At 38.1% G+C, this 16312-nt stretch overlaps 1 protein-coding gene across 10 annotated transcripts in view; it reads right to left on the bottom strand.

The window, feature by feature from the left end:
* Positions 1 to 16312, bottom strand: part of NUMB (NUMB endocytic adaptor protein) — a 187474-nt gene that overhangs the window by 18586 nt on the left and 152576 nt on the right. For 7 of the 10 annotated variants that reach the window (XM_067731248.1, XM_067731230.1, XM_067731291.1 and 4 more), the window contains one exon: positions 14154 to 14186. The exons of the other annotated variants lie outside the window; for them this stretch is intronic. In XM_067731248.1, coding sequence (XP_067587349.1) covers positions 14154 to 14186 — 33 coding nt within the window. The remainder of the gene's footprint in view (positions 1 to 14153; positions 14187 to 16312) is intronic. 10 annotated transcript variants of the gene reach the window in all.

Here is a 16312-nt window from a genome sequence, read left to right as displayed (position 1 = left end):
TAATTGGTATTCATTTATCATCATTATATTAATAAACTTAAAAAAATTCTCCCAACAATAAAGCTTCTTGAAGGAGTAACACACACTTTCAACAACAACAGATCATGCTTATATGCTGAATGGGAAAAGCCAGTGGAAAGATGGAGACTGAAGGCCCAAAAAGAGTAATGTAGAGAACAAAGTCCTCTAGGAGGCAAAAGGGGATGAGGCTAGAATACAAGTTTTAGATGGGAAGAGGGATGTTCCATCCTTGAAATAGAGGGATGGAGTGAAGCCAAGTAAAAATGAAGACAGATTTGTAAAGGAGTGAGTGACAAGTTGAGGAAGTTCACTCCAAAGAGCCACAAATTCATCTGTCAAGGAGATGAGATTACCTGATTTACTTTGCTAGGGAGAAGAAGGTAGACAGGCAGAATAAGAAAGCAGATTTACCATAGCAGTATTGGGGCGGTACAGTATAGTGACTCAGCACAAACTCTGGAGCCAGGCTGTTGTCTGGGTTTGAATTCTGGTTCTGCCACTTACTAGCATGACCAAGGGCAAATTACTTAACCTCTCTATGCTTCAGTTTCCACATCTGCATAATGATATTAATAATGTCACATACCTCATGGGATTATTATGAGGATTCAATAAATAAATAGATGTAAAAGGTTTAGAACTACGGTGGCCATATAATTTACTGTCCAAACTGGGACCACTTTGAAAGTGAAAGGGGACACTATTAAAACCCAGAAACAGGTGTTAAGCTGGGGCTGTTCAGGCAAACTGGGACAACAGTCACCCCATCAACAACAGTAACTGCCCATATTTAACCAACGCTTATGTAGCATTTAGTATTTTGCTGGAACGTAAGCTCCACGATGGCAGGGTTTTTTCCATCCTTATTGTTCACTGCTATAACTTCAGAGCTTAGAACAATGCCTGGTACAGTGTAGGAGTTTAAGAAATATTTGTTGAAGGAATAAATTTGCTAAATATCTGCTGTAGGAAATAGGAGACAGCTAATCAGTGACACAGAAGACTGCCAAAAGGCACTGAAAATCCTGCGTAAGAAATTTCAATTTGCAGTTATATCAATACGCTCATTGTGCAAATGCAGCCCACAGTGTTCAGCATCGGAGGCAACAGACAGAACTACTTCAAGGTTGGGAGACTAACAGTGGGATATATAAAAGGTCATTTTAGAATGGGACTGTTCCCCATTTAGTTTCCTTATCATATACAGGGAAATACTTTATTGGCCCTATTAGACTATTATGAAAATATCTCTGCTTTTTGAGGTATGTCTTTATATTAATTTTTATAGTGTTGTACTAATATATCAGTGAAGCATTGTATTTATCGTATTTCACAGCATTTGATTTCTCTAAATAGGCGAAGAAAACAGATAATATGAATTCTTCCATTTGTTCATACATTTGAGTGCCAGTTCTTGGATGTCAGTATAGTTTGCCACATTACAATTATTTCAATCAGGTATTGAGATATTAACACTCAAAGACACCTGCAGCTGAAATTAAGTCCGGACTTCCTCTCACAAATTCTAAAGTAGTAATGCTTCTGAACTATCTGTAAACTTTAGTGTCTTTCATTCTGATAATATAAACTAAGATTCCTAAACACTTTTTAGAAAATGATAAAAGTCACAGAAGATGAAAGTTTTCCTTTTGTTTGCCCTAAAACTATCCACTTAAGCCAATACCTTAGGAGATAAGGCCAAAGTTAGCTAGCCACAGGACTAAAAAAAGAGATAACCCAGAGTAAATATGAAATATAGAATATACATACATCTTTAAAAACTTTTTTTAAATTTTTTTAAATTAATTTTTATTGGAGTATGGTTGCTTTACAATGTTGCGTCAGCCTCCACTGCACAACAAAATGAATCAGCCATACACATACAGATATCCCCTCCCTTTTGGACTTCCCTTAGGTTACCACAGTGCATTAGGTAGAGCTCCCTATGTTATACAGTATGCTCCCATCAGTTGTCTATTTTCTACATAGTATCAATAATGTATATGTGTCAATCCCAGTCTCCCAATTCCTCCCTCCCCACCCCTTTCCCCCTTGGTATCCATACATTTGTTCTCTACGTCTATGTCTCTATTTCTGCTTTGCAAATAAGAGCATCTATACCATTTTTCTAGATTCCACATATGCGTTATTATACGATAGAATATACATACATCTTAGTGACACAAACACCCCTTAAAAAAAGACTACATAATACTTCAGACACTAATAAAAATGTGGTAGGGGTAACGTATATGTGAGACAGTAAGAATTATTTCATCACCACGGTTCCAATGCTTTTTATTTTAATAATAATTTCAAGGTTATAGGTAGAATTCACACTGAGTAGTGTTAATGCATGAAAAATAGTTTTACAACAAAGAGAAAACTGCTTATTCTTCAAGGGAAGAAAATGGGTCTAACATGAACAGAATTTCAGTAACTTAGAATTTAAACTGAGAAGGATCAAACTACCCTATGAGTGAAAAATGTCAAATATAATTTTCAAGTAACCACTCAACTCTCTAAATATCCATGTTAAAATTTTAAAACTAACATTTCCCTTAAACACCTTTTACTTTGGGTAGATATAAACCAATACAGAAATTAAGCAGACTCTGACACTGGAGAAAATGATAGCAGGAAATGGGTCTATTACAAATTATTAAATCAGGAAGCTTACACTGCAAGCAAGAGAATGCACAGGTAATCTTAACGTGAAAATACCAGTGAAGAAAGACGAAAAGGTTGCAAAAATGACATGGAGATAGTAATTAAACAAACTCAGTACACTAAGATCATTTCCCCTAAATATAAAAGCTACTCACAATAAAAGGCAATGAAATAACTAATTACAATAAAGAACTGCCATCTGCCTACCTATTAATCTCCAGGGGTTTTTTTGTTTTGTTTTTTTGGTAGACACCACTTAAAAATTTTTTTAAATGGATGGAGATCACAAGTTGGTAGTGTGCTCAGTACGCTAACAGATCCTCACAGTCACTCTTCTGTTTTACATGTTGTTATCTGGGGAAGTACTTCGGATTTCCAGTTGGAGAAGTATGTTTCTAAACTGTTTAAATCATGATTGGAAAACTTTTCCTGTGAAGGACCAGGTATCAAATATTTAGGGCTTCGCAGGCCATACAGTCTATGTCACAACTGCCCAACTCTGCCCTGCTGCACAAAAGCAGCCACAGACAATATGTAAACAAATGGACATGGATTTGTTCCAATACAACTTTATTTATAAAAACAGGTAGTGGGCCATAGTTTGATGACCTCTGATATAAATCATCATAATCCCTGGAAAGTGATTAAACCTGTTTTGGAAAGACAATTCATTATACTGAAATACTAGAACTGTTTGGAATTGTCCCTGAATTCTTTTTCTTTTCTATTTTTAAACAAATGTGCTTATATCCTATTATTTTAAACTGAGACCCAAACTCAGACGCAGTCCAACTCTAAAGTTCTATGATTCCTAAGGCCACCAGGGAGATAAGAACACGCAATTAATCAACATAAACAGAAGTGATATTTGGAGGCAAGACAATTGTGTTGGGCATATGACAGACAAGAACAAAAAGGTGTTCTAATGTAAGCCAAAGCAAAGAAATGCTAAAGACACACAGAAGCATAATTTGGCATAGCTATGAAATGTTAAGAAGCAACAGCAGCAAACAGACAAATTTGGGCAGGAAGGGTAGAGCAAGTCACTCTTTCTGAGCAACGGCGATCTGCCATTCTATTGTGCAAAGCTCTTCTGCTACACACCAAAGAGGTCTTCAAGGGTACCCAATATGTAAAGAATCTCTGGTCAGTCTTTCTGTCACACCTACACACAGAGATAACCCAGTCATTATGGAGTAATAATGATATATTCGTAGGCAACCATGACACGGTGTGTCTTGCAATGAGTGAATGAGAGACTTCCTTAACAGGAAACTTGGCTTCTTCTTCTTCTTTTTTAATCTGAGAGGGCCTTCAAATCTATCATTTGATGACATTTGAATTTCTGAACAGAACTGTGTAACGAATAAATTTTGTCTTATAATTCCAAGATACAGTATGTACCTCTGAGAAACACAACTTTCTGTAGGATTTGAGACTGGTACTATCTCCAATGGCTGCTTCCTTAAAAGTACAGTAACTTTTAACCTGCACTTTCTTAAGTGAGAAGGGCCTTTAAAGGCTTTCGGGGAAAAAATAAGGATAATAGCACGTCATGAACCAAACAACAAAGGCGAGATTTTTGGAGGCTATTTAGCTCTCCTAGTTTATAAATCACTTTTAACTGAGAGGAGGGAGCCTAGAAAAGAAATTATTCTAATATTAAGTTCATTTAAGTTCATACTAAGTTCATATTAAGTTTCAAATGCATATAATAGAGTGAAAATTCCACAGGGACCTCAAATTCAACCTGTCCAAAACCAAATTCATCATAACTCTTCTCACAGTGAATGATTTCCCCACCACCTTTCATCCATACCATAAACTTGGGTCTTATCTTCTGTCTCCTTCTGTATATCCCTAGGTTGAATAAGTGAATGAGTCGGAGCAGGTTCTCTGTCGCTCCAGTGGCCCTGTTAATGCTGTTCCTTCTATGCCTTTTTCCTCTAACTTAGTTTAACTGGAAGTCACAGTCTTAAGTCTCAGCCTTAGGTATCATCTCCTCTCAGAAGCCTTAATCACAATCTCCAACATTCACTGTCCCTCTCTGCTCCAGTAGTACCTATTATTGTTACACAATTTGTTAACTACCTTTTTTTACCTGTCTGGCTTTTCCCACTACAGGGTGAACTTGAAAGCACTGCATTTGTCATTCACTAACTCAGACATTTTGGAGCAGCTACTATGGACCACAAACTATTCTAGGCATTGAAGATTCAGCAGTGAACTAAATTAGGTGAAGATCTCTGTCCACAAAATGTTTATGTTTTAGTGAGGAAGAAATAAAAAAAAACCCAAATAAGTAAAATGTATGCTATGACAAATGGTGATAACCCCTATCAGAGGAAAATAAAGCTAGGAAGGGGAATAGTGAGTGTCTATATATGGAGGAGGGTGGTATTTGAAATTTAAAATAAGGTTCTCTCAGTGACTGCCTCAGTGAAAATGGGGCTTTTGAACAAATGGGAAGAGATGAGGAAGTGAGCCATGCATATATCTGGATGATGTGTGCTCCAGATTAGAGGTTACAGTAAGTGCAAAGGTCCTGAGGTGGAAGCATAGCTGGTATGCTCAGGGAACAGCAAGGAGGCTAGTGTGGCTGGAACACAGGAAGCAAGAATAGGAGAAGATAGGAAAAGGGACAGAGATAATGCATGTATAATGGCCTGCTAGGCCTAAAAGACTGGTTTTTACCCTGAGTAGCTCAGGAAGCTACTGGAGGATCTAGGGCAGTGGAGCAACACAATCAGACCTCTGTCTTAAAAAGATCACTCCGACTGATATCTTGAAAACAGATGGTAGGGGGACAATAATGAAAGCAGATTGTGTAGAACATTAATGCAATGATTCAGGTGAGCGGAGAAGCTGGCTTGGACCATGGCAATAGTGATGGAGGGTAGTGAGACAGGAACTATTGATGGGATGGATACAGGGTAAAAGAGAAAGAGAGGAGACAAGATCAGATCCAGGATTTGTGGCTAAAGCACATGGACCGGGATGGGAAAGACTAGGGAAGACTAATTTGGGAGAGCGTTTCGGAATTTGGTTTGTGACACATTAGTGTGAAATGCCTTAGTGTGAAATGTTTAATGATGATGATACTGACACATCCATATGGCAGGTTATTCTGTACACTTTGCTTATATTTACTCATTTAATCTTCACAACAATCAGGTGAAGATGGAATTAGTATTATCCTTTTTTTATAAGTGGGGAAGCTGAGGTACAGAATGGTTAAGAACCTCTCCCAACGTCACAAAGCTAGTAAGTGGCTGAGCCAGGATTAAATACAATTAATCCAGATCCCCAGTCTGTGTCCTTGACCCCTATGCTATACTGCTTCTAAGATGGAAGTACCATTATGGAGTTTAGGGCAGATGTCTGGAGACAGAACTTTCAAAATCATCAGCATAGAGATGGTATTTAAATCCATGACACTGGATGAGATCATCAAGGGAGAAGTGTAGGTAGAGAACAGTCCACAGACGAAGAAGTAGGCATCAACACAAGGGAAAATCAAGAGAATATGGCACCTGAACTCCAAATGAATAGACTGTTTCGAGGAGCGGGAGGGATTTGGCTGCTACCTCAAATGCTGCTGACAGGTTGAGTAAATAAAGTCTGATTAAATGAGTTTAATAGGGGAAAGGAGAGCAGAAACTGAAGGCACCAAGAAGAAACCTTTTTTTAGAAAGATGGTTTGTTTTAATGCTAATGAATGATCCACTAGAGAAAGAAAAACTGATTATGGAGGAGGTGGGTAGCATTACTAGAATGACTAAGAGCTCGTATAAGAATCTTGCGGAGGAGTTGGCCTCAGCTAGGAGCACAGACAGTTCATCCCTTGAATTGGAGGGAAAACAGAGTATATATGCACAGATTCACGTAGGTAAGTAGATGTGGTGTCATGTTTGAAAGTTCTCTTCTGGTTGATTCTGTTTTTTCAGTGAAGTAGGAAGCAGGGTCATCAACTGAAAGAAGAGTAAGAAATTCTGGAGGTTTAAGGAAAAGGAAGGAGGAGTCAAATAGTCATCTGAAAATGAGAGTAAACTGGACTTAAAAAATGGAGATTGTCTCGCTCATCTTTGATCTGGATAGCCTAGCACAGCCCCTAGTATGTTTTAGACACTGTGACTTGAGGCTTGAGAACCACTAAGTCTTCATGAATACAAATAAAAAAGATAACTCCAAAGGTTAATGAATTTTTTTTTAATCTAGAAAAGATCAATGGCCAGGGCATTTGACATATTAGCTGATCATGTCATAGGAAATACTGAAACCAAGGATCAATGGAAATCTTCTGAGTACTCTTGGGATTGTCTTTTTTCTTCTTCAGAAATTTGTTATATTGCACTTCAAAAGGATAAATAAACCAAATCCTAAAAGATGCAACTAATAAAATACAAAAGGGGCTTCCCTGGTGGCGCAGTGGTTGAGAGCCCGCCTGCCGATGCAGGGGACGCGGGTTCGCGCCCCGGTCCGGGAGGATCCCACATGCCGCGGAGCGGCTGGGCCCGTGAGCCATGGCCGCTGAGCCTGTGCTCCGCAACGGGAGACGCCACAACAGTGAGAGGCCCGCGTACCGAAAAAAAAAAAAAAAAAAAAAAAAGATTAAAAAAAAAAATAAAATACAAAAGAAGGTAAAATTTATAGAAGGGCATGAGAATTTAAAAAACAGAAAGGAAGAAAAGGAAAGAGGCAGCAAGTGATATTCCCTCACATGTAAAGGAAAGGATCCAGAGTGAAGATAAGCACTAAGTACAATTTGCCATTGAGGAGAAAATTTAGGAAATCTAATTAGAATGTAGATGTGAGTACACTGACTTAACAGTGGTCATAAATACCATGAAATGTTTTACTCTTGATAATTAGTTGAAAACAATATAACCCTGCATTACTTTTCAACTATGTATTCTCTAAAACATAATCATTTCTAATGATGCCATTTAACAACTGTAACAGCATCAAAACTTGAAAAATTATATCTGGCAGTACATTAACAGTATCTGTTAAAACAAATATTATAATATTTTTGGTGCTTTTTATACAGTTAGAAGTGGTTATCACACACACACACACCCCACCACAATCAAATAATAGCCCAGGGAGGAGTTCACAAACTCAAACGCCTACAGGGTTAAAAGCGGTAACAAAATGAGTGAAGCAGGCTGAGTGTAGGGACCATAGGGAGTTGCAGGGATGTGGCAAACAAGCAACCAAAGGGCACAACTGGTACTCAGCTCAAGCCACTGTTGCTGCATACAAAGCATGCCGTTTTGCCAGATCTTCCATTCTTAAGATAGATGTAATAGTTTGGTTTTTTTTTTGCGGTACGCGGGCCTCTCACTGCTGTGGCCTCTCCCGTCACAAAGCACAGGCTCCAGACGCACAGGCTCAGCGGCCATGGCTCACGGGCCCAGCCGCTCCACAGCATGTGGGATCTTCCCGGACCGGGGCACGAACCCGTGTCCCCTGCATCGGCAGGCGGACTCTCAACCACGGCGCCACCAGGGAATCCCAGATGTAATAGTTTTGATGTAAAAAATTTCAATGTTTGAAATATTAGCAACTAATCCAAATTTATGAACTGTGCGCAGGCCATACGATGCATGTTTGTGGGAAGCATTCAGGCCCTTGAGCTATCTAGTGTCCCCTGCATTTGACACTTCTCCATTCACTATAATTAAAGCCTATCCGAGGAAAGCAGAGGCCAACACTTCTGAATGACAGAACACAGGGTAGGTGAAAGAACTCTGCACTAAGTTTCAGAAAACTTTGGTTTCAGGGTAGGCACTGCCATTTACTACTAGCTGGGTGACCTCTTTGAGCTTGTTTATTCATTTGTAAAATGTAGTTTCATGAACTATCACGTCTAATTCACTGAGCTGTTGTGAGTAACAAGTTAGAAAGTAGGTCAAAACACATCACAAACTACAAAGTTCTATATAAATACAAGTAGATGGCTAAGAGATAGTAGAAAATATATACTGGTCTCTGTCCCTGGTTCCTGGCACAGACCTCCTGAAATCCTTGTAATTTCCTAAGTGATAAGAGCACAACGAGCATCTCTTGTCCTGATATTTGGTCTCTGACCCCATCCCTGACACAAGGCTCCTAAAACCCTTGTAAATTCCTAAGTGAAGGGCATCTTTTGTTTAATGAGACAACGCTGGGTGGGCTCCTGGATGAGGGCTTGTTGCCAGAATGACCAAGCCATGATGAGAAGCTTAGGATTTTCAGCCTTAACCCCTATCCTCTAGAGCAGGAAGAGGAGCTGGAATTGGAATAATCTATCAAGCCTACGTGAGGAAACTACCACAAAATCCCAATAGTACAAGGTTCAGAGAACTTCCAGGTTGGCAAACACATCCACATGGAGAAGGTGACACACTCCAATTTTACAGGGACAGAAGCTCCTGCCCTTGGGACACTCCCAGACCTTGCCCTATGTATCTCTTCATCTGGCTCTTCACCTGTATCCTTTATCATATCCTTTAATAAACTGGTAAACATAAGTGTTTCCTTGATTTCTGTGAGCTGTTCTAGCAAATTAATCAAACCTGAGGAGGAGGTCATGGGAACCTCCAATTTGTAGCCAAATTAGACAGAAGTTATTATGGGTAACCTGGGGACCTGCAATTGCAACTGGCATCTGAAGTCGGTGGGAGCAGTCTTGTGAGACTGAGTCTTTAAATCTACGGGATCTGACACTATCTCCAAGTAGATAGTGTTAGAATTGAGTTAAATTGTAGGACACCTAGCTGGTGTCACAGAGAATTGTTTGGTTAGGGAAAAAATCTCTACACATTTGGTGACCAGAAGTGTTTTGTGTCAGTAGTAAAGGACACACCCAGGAGAAAGACTCACAGGAGGTAGACTGAACTGAATTTTTCTAATACAATGGCTTTAAAAAGAGACCTAATAGGGTGGCCTGAAAAGATTTTATATCTCTGTGTTCAGTCAGTTCCTCATAAAATGGTAATATAGATTACTTAGCTCATGAGTTTCCTCAAATACATTAAACTTTTAATATCCTTTTCAAACGTTAAGTGCCACGTAATTGCTTGGTAATAAAATATTTGCCGAGTATGGCCAAATACACTAGAAGCTGTATGTAATACTTCCTAAAAAGCTGAGTACATTCTTGACTTTCCTAAAAAAATGATCAATTTAATGTAGCTAAGTTTAGAAAAAGGTATTTCAGAGCCTCAGGGGTTTTTTCCTTCTAAGATGTGTGTAATCTTACACCGGGTTAATAATACAGCCCTGTAACACACCCAGGTTTATCTGTTCCTCACTGCTAAAGCTTCTGAAGGTACTGCTCCCATTTGCTGGAGGAACAGGGAGGTCAGGCCCCTGACAGGAATAGAACAGGGTGGTCAGGTCCAGGACGCAACTTAGGGAAAAGCAGCAGCAGTTCTCCTGGCCATGATTTACAAATTCAGAATCAGGGATAATAATTCTCCCATCTACCTACTTTTCTCCAAATGTGCTTGATGGAAACACTTGATAACTGTTGTTCTCTTCATCTTGGTCCATTAAACCATACATGATAAGAAGGCTAAGAAAGTATCAAAATTTATGAGGAACTCTACTAGATAAAAACTCCCTATGAGATTCATTTTTAGCTTTCATCAAAACACAATTGACCTAGCAAACTCAACAAACCAAATCTCTTTCACCAGACTACTTCTTGTAGATAAGTGTGAATGTGAGTTGAATGATGCCAACTTGAAAGGTTTAAAAGGCTCCAAATTAAAGAAAAGTTTTTCACTTAAAATTAAGCACATTTCTGGAAAGTTATAGGTGATGGTTTTTTCTCCCTTGATTTTCCAAACTCTTTGAATGACTTACTGTAATTAAAAAAAATTGTACATAAGAATAAAATTGCCTGGCCATAAAAAGAATTCTCCCCACAATAACATAAGAATTCTGTATTGTATCTCTGTGAGATGAGAGTTGTTCATTAAACTTACTGCAGTAATCATTTCATGATATATGAAGTCAAATCATTATGCGGTACATAAACTTATACAGTGCTGTATGCCAATTATATCTCAATAAAACTGGAAGAAAAAAAATTCTGAGGTTCATGTTTGTTCACATTATGGGATCAATTAGTATCTTTTAAGAAAATCTCACTAGTATGGTTTAAACACCTCTAAATAAATAAAATGTTAGTCTGAACCACTGAAAAAGATTCTTTAAAGCATTAACTAGTAACAAAGTAAACTGACAAGAGACAAAAATCCAAAATTAAATTACTACCTTTAGGGACTTCCCTGGTGGTCCAGTGGGTAAGACTCAGCATTCCCAGTGCAGGGGGCCTGGGTACATTCCCTGGTCGGGGAACTAGATCCCGCAGGCATGCCGCAACTAAGAAGTCTGCATGCCAAAACTAAAGATCCCGCATGCCGCAATTAAGACCCAGCACAGCCAAAACGAATAAATAAATAAATTTTAAAAAAAATTACTACCTTTAAAGAAGAAAGTTAGAAAGTAAAAATGAGTTTCCAGGAAGCTCTTAACTAGCATCTTTTAAGGTTAAATCTTTTAAACTTTGCTTGTAAATAATCTGAAAACTGAGTGATTGTATAGCATAGTGATTAAGAGTGTAGACTCTGGAATCAGATTATCTGGGTTCAAATCCTAGATTCTACCACTTATTGTATCTGTGGATTCAGGCAGGTCCCTTAACCTCTGTAAACTTTAGTTTTCTCACTGTAAAACGGGAAAATAATAACTTCAGGGTTACTGTAAGGATTAAGTGAGATAATTCATAGTTTTCTTTCTCATACCATATGGATTTGCCATGTAGCAAAATGCAGTGAAAACAGCTAAGAAGCACAGTGTGACCCAGTTTGGTGACACTGGAGATGCACAATGACCCCATTATTTATAGTAATGAATATTGCCACCTTGGAGGTGATTCTCAAGTGAGAGCTATCTTTGTTCTTTAACATCATGTTATAACCTTTTAAAAAATATACTTTAACATGTTTTTTCTATAAACCAAATCAATATTTTCTCCTTTAGCTTTCTCTATCTAGCCTTCATGGACTTTTACTAAAGTAGATATATTAAAAATTGATCACTTAGAAGATAATTAAAATTGTATTTTAACTGGGGTGATGTGAAATTGCTTTGAGAAATTCTATTTAGGAAAGAGTAAATGCTCCACCAAAAAAATCTGCTTAACAATTATAGTGTCTATTTATAATGATGCAAATGTCTATAGGATTTATTCTTTCTAGTTATAGATCCCACATTCTACGGACCTGTTAATTTGACTCAGGCTCAAAATATCTACTAAAAGATTTTATTGTGACATGTGTGGGTAAATTATATGACTTTTTATTTCAGATTGACAGAAGTTACTGAATTAAACCATTCAATCTAAAATCCTTCAAATTTGTTTACATTAATATAAAGGTGACCTAAACCAGAACATGTAAAAAAAAAAGGGTTACAACTAAAATATTTAATTGAGAAGAAAGTGGAAACTAATAATTTTTTTTTTTTTTTTGCGATACGCGGGCCTCTCACTGTTGTGGCCTCTCCCGTTGACGCGCAGGCTCAGCGGCCATGGCTCATGGGCCCAGCCGCTCCATGGCATGTGGAATTTTCCCAGACGAGGGCACGAACCCATGTCTCCTGCATCGGCAGGCGGACTCTCAACCACTGCGCCACCAGGGAAGCCCTAATAATTTTTCAAAATTGTTCTTTAGGGACTTCCCTGGAGGTCCAGCAGTTAAGACTCTGAGCTTCCACTACAGGGGGCATGGGTTTGATCCCTGGTCAGGGAACTAAGATCTCACGTGGCATATGGCAGGGTCAGGAAAAAGAATCGTTCTTTAAAGTAACAAAACCACTCAGTGAAAAACGAACTGTGATGGGATTTTTATATTCACATAAACTTTTAGTAATGTACACTCAGTTATACAATGACAGTAGTTTTTTCTTATACTCTCTCAGTCTGACTTATTTTGTAGCACTTACTCAAAACTAGACAATGATAAGCTTAGACACAAAAATGTTAGAAATGTATTTATCTATAATACAGATAAATACATTCTGTACTGTCATCATATATATATATATATATATATATACACACACACACACTTTTTTTTTTGCGGTACACGGGCCTCTCACTGTTTTGGCCTCTCCCGTTGCGGAGCACAGGCTCCGGACGCGCAGGCTCAGCGGCCATGGCTCACGGGCTCAGCCGCTCCGCAGTATGCGAGATCCTCCCGGACCGGGGCACGAACCTGCGTCCCCCGCATCGGCAGGCGGATTCCAACCACTGCGCCACTAGGGAAGTCCTATATATATTTTTTTTTCTTTAAATTTTTATTTATTTTATTTTTGGTTGTGTTGGATCTTTGTTGCTGCACGCAGGCTTTCTATAGTCGCGTTGAGTGAGGGCTACTTTTCGTTGCGGTGCGCAGGCTTCTCATTGCAGTGGCTTCTCTTGTTGCAGAGCACGGGCTTTAGGTGCATGGGCTTCAGTAGTTGTGGTACATGGGCTTAGTTGCTCCGCAGCATGTGGGACCTTCCTGGACCAGGGATCGAACCCATGTCTCCTGCATTGGCAGGTGGATTCTTAACCACTGTGCCACCAGGGAAGTCCCATCCTATATATTCTTTTTTTTTTTTTTTGCGGAGCACAGGCTCCGGACGTGCAGGCTCAGCGGCCATGGCTCATGGGCCCAGCTGCTCTGCAGCCATGTGGGATCCTCCCGGACCGGGGCACGAACCAGCGTCCCCTGCATCGGCAGGTGGACTCCCAACCACTGCGCCACCAGGGAAGCCCCCAATCCTATATATTCTTAATTCTAAGGAAATTTGAACAAGCATTCTTTGAAAAGCAGCTACATAAAGAACATTCCACATATGACAGACACTTGGTAGACTACTAATTAAGACAGTTTTTCTTAGGTTACCATCCCAGGTTAAAGAGCACAGGATCTTCAAAGATAAGTTTATGTACTTTCACTTACTTCGTCTGAAATTTAACTTGGATTGAAAAAAAGTAATAGCAATGAATGTAAAATTTGCGATACATTTAATTTTCACTTGAATTTAGTATTTCTTCCCACTTCTCTGTCAATATTGAACACTAAGTAAAACTTGTTAAAAAACTCAACAAATATGCTAATATGAACAATTTTGCAAGATCAAATTAAATTTATTTTAACACCTAGTCTTGAGGAAGCAATTCTTTTCTAACCTACTTGATTTATTTATTGGACTTTCCTAGGAATCATCAGATTTAGTATCAACAGACACGCAGGTAATATCATAGATAGCTTTCCAATTCATTAATTTACATATTTAGTCAAATCAATTCCTGTATTACAAAGAAACCAAAGCTGTACTTCTTTTTCAAAAAATGTGTCAGTGCTATACTAGGGGTGTAACTCCTTATAAAGCAAGCATGAATGTGGCATCAAACTTACTTTTCCAAAGAAGCCTTTGAAGAACTTCCTTTCCTGGAGGAACAGGGGGACAGGTCGAGCGCTATTATTGTATGGGCTAAATGTCCCAAGGTTTCACAGCAATAAGCACATACAGAGGTTGGGTGAAGGGCAAAGTAGGAGAAGGGGAAGGGAGTGAGAGTTTTAAAGAGTTATCCATACCAGGAGTGACAGGGAAAAAGGAAGGGTGCATGAAAATGCAGCGAAACATACTGTATGGCCTAATAATCCGCAGAAAGAGAAGAAATCAGAACCTGTATCCATGCAGAGCAACTAGTTACTTTAGCATTCTCTACTGACTTTTAAAACAGAGATTATTCAAATTTGGCAGCAGAGAAAAAGACTAGGACATACTGGTTTGTGAGATTTGCATTTAAATTTTCGTAATAGTGAGTGGTAAATTGATCGGTTCACATACATTTTTCAATTTAAAATCAGTGGTCAAATATGTGGAAGTCACCAATGAAAAAACCAGTCCACACTCAAATGATCACAAAGTAACATTAAAAAAATGCTACACTTAAATTATGAGTGTGAAGGGAGGGTCCTTGTCAGACTTTTTCTTGCTGAGTTCAAGATGCCACTTTGAGAATTCTTACTTATGCATTAGGACAGGTTTGTATGTATGTGTGTGCTGATCAATTCCATAGCAACTGTGGGGAAATAATAGATATGTTCTATTTCAAACACAGAATAAATCATCTATAAAGAACACATGGCCAATGCTTTCACTGGAGCTGAGAAAACTAGTATATTTGAGAACCAAACCACATCTGTTAACCACAACTAAAATTTGAAGAATAGGGTTGTTTTCTTTTTAAATGCTACTGTTTTAGAAGAAAGAAATTTGTACTGACAGTTATAACTATACAATTCTAAAACTACATAGGTAAAAGAGACACAATTGTCTGTGGTCCCAGCACCAATTTTTAAGCATATACAAACCTTGAAAACTGCCCACCATTTAAAATCTGAAGAACTTATGCAAAGTAGATGAGTTCTAACTCACCCAAGCTAGCTTAACTTTAACATTTCCTAGTTTTGGTTGAACTATACTTTAAGCCTTTACCTTTTATAATCCATTATTAATAGTGAATAAATGTCTAGAAAAAGACAACTCTACAGAAATTTGACTCATAAAACTCATTCAATACTCTCAAACACTGAATGGTTTATTTTTTCTCTAGGTTTTGAAAATCACAAACAGCATCAAATATTTCCATAAAACGTTTTGAACTTAAGCTAGAAATATAATAAGGTAATTGGGATAGTTGTAACAATAAGACTAAGCTTATTTCTGCTGCCAAGTTTGGTGACCCTAGTTTCGTTAGACTTTTAGGTAACCACCAGCTTTTAAAAGATGCAGCCCAAGTTAAAAGATTCACCATTCTTTAGGGATAGGAAGATGTGGGAAGGAGATTCGTTAATATTTAATTTAGCTCCCAGAAAAGCTCCTGTTAAACATGGAGTTTGCCTTCTATTTATAAAAGACCTCAGATGTTAATGAAAAAAGTTGACGTGCAAAATGCATCAAAAGACAGTTATTAGAGAATAATATTAATTTAAAAAAATTAAATTATGATTCTTTTACCTGCTAAAACAAGAACATACATTAAAACAAATTTATCAAATAGCAAATAAAAAATCAACATATTAGAAACTGGTAGTGTAATGAAACTAGTCTAAAACCAAGACAGAGAGGGAGAAACACAGAGACAATGGGAAGAAAAGACATTTTAAAAGGAAAGGCATCTTGCACCAGTATCAAGCAAGATAACCAAAGGTCCAATACACTTTTTACAAAATAGATTGATAAATGACAGTACTCCTCCCCCTGCAACTAACTCTGCATTAAGGCAATGAAAATGGGCAATAGTCATTTCTGTCATTTATCCTATACAATCTAAGTCCCTAAGTGGCTAACTGGTAAAATTACGCCACAAAGTAAATGAATGGCAAATAACTGTAACTAACTTTATGCATATAAAGTAAAAAAAATTTAAACATACTTATGCTCTGAGAAGCATATGTTGTTTAGTTACAATATCTTTTCATTTGAAAATATTAAGTATGCTGATAACTTCTAACTGAAGTTAAAGTAATCCTAAATTGTAAGGGACTACTTGGAAGGAAAAAAAAAA

This window comes from Pseudorca crassidens, chromosome 1 (assembly GCF_039906515.1).
Source record: "Pseudorca crassidens isolate mPseCra1 chromosome 1, mPseCra1.hap1, whole genome shotgun sequence".
Lineage (NCBI taxonomy): Eukaryota > Metazoa > Chordata > Mammalia > Artiodactyla > Delphinidae > Pseudorca > Pseudorca crassidens.
The sequence above is the reverse complement of the archived record's forward strand: the minus strand, read 5'-3'. Positions and strand labels throughout refer to the sequence as shown.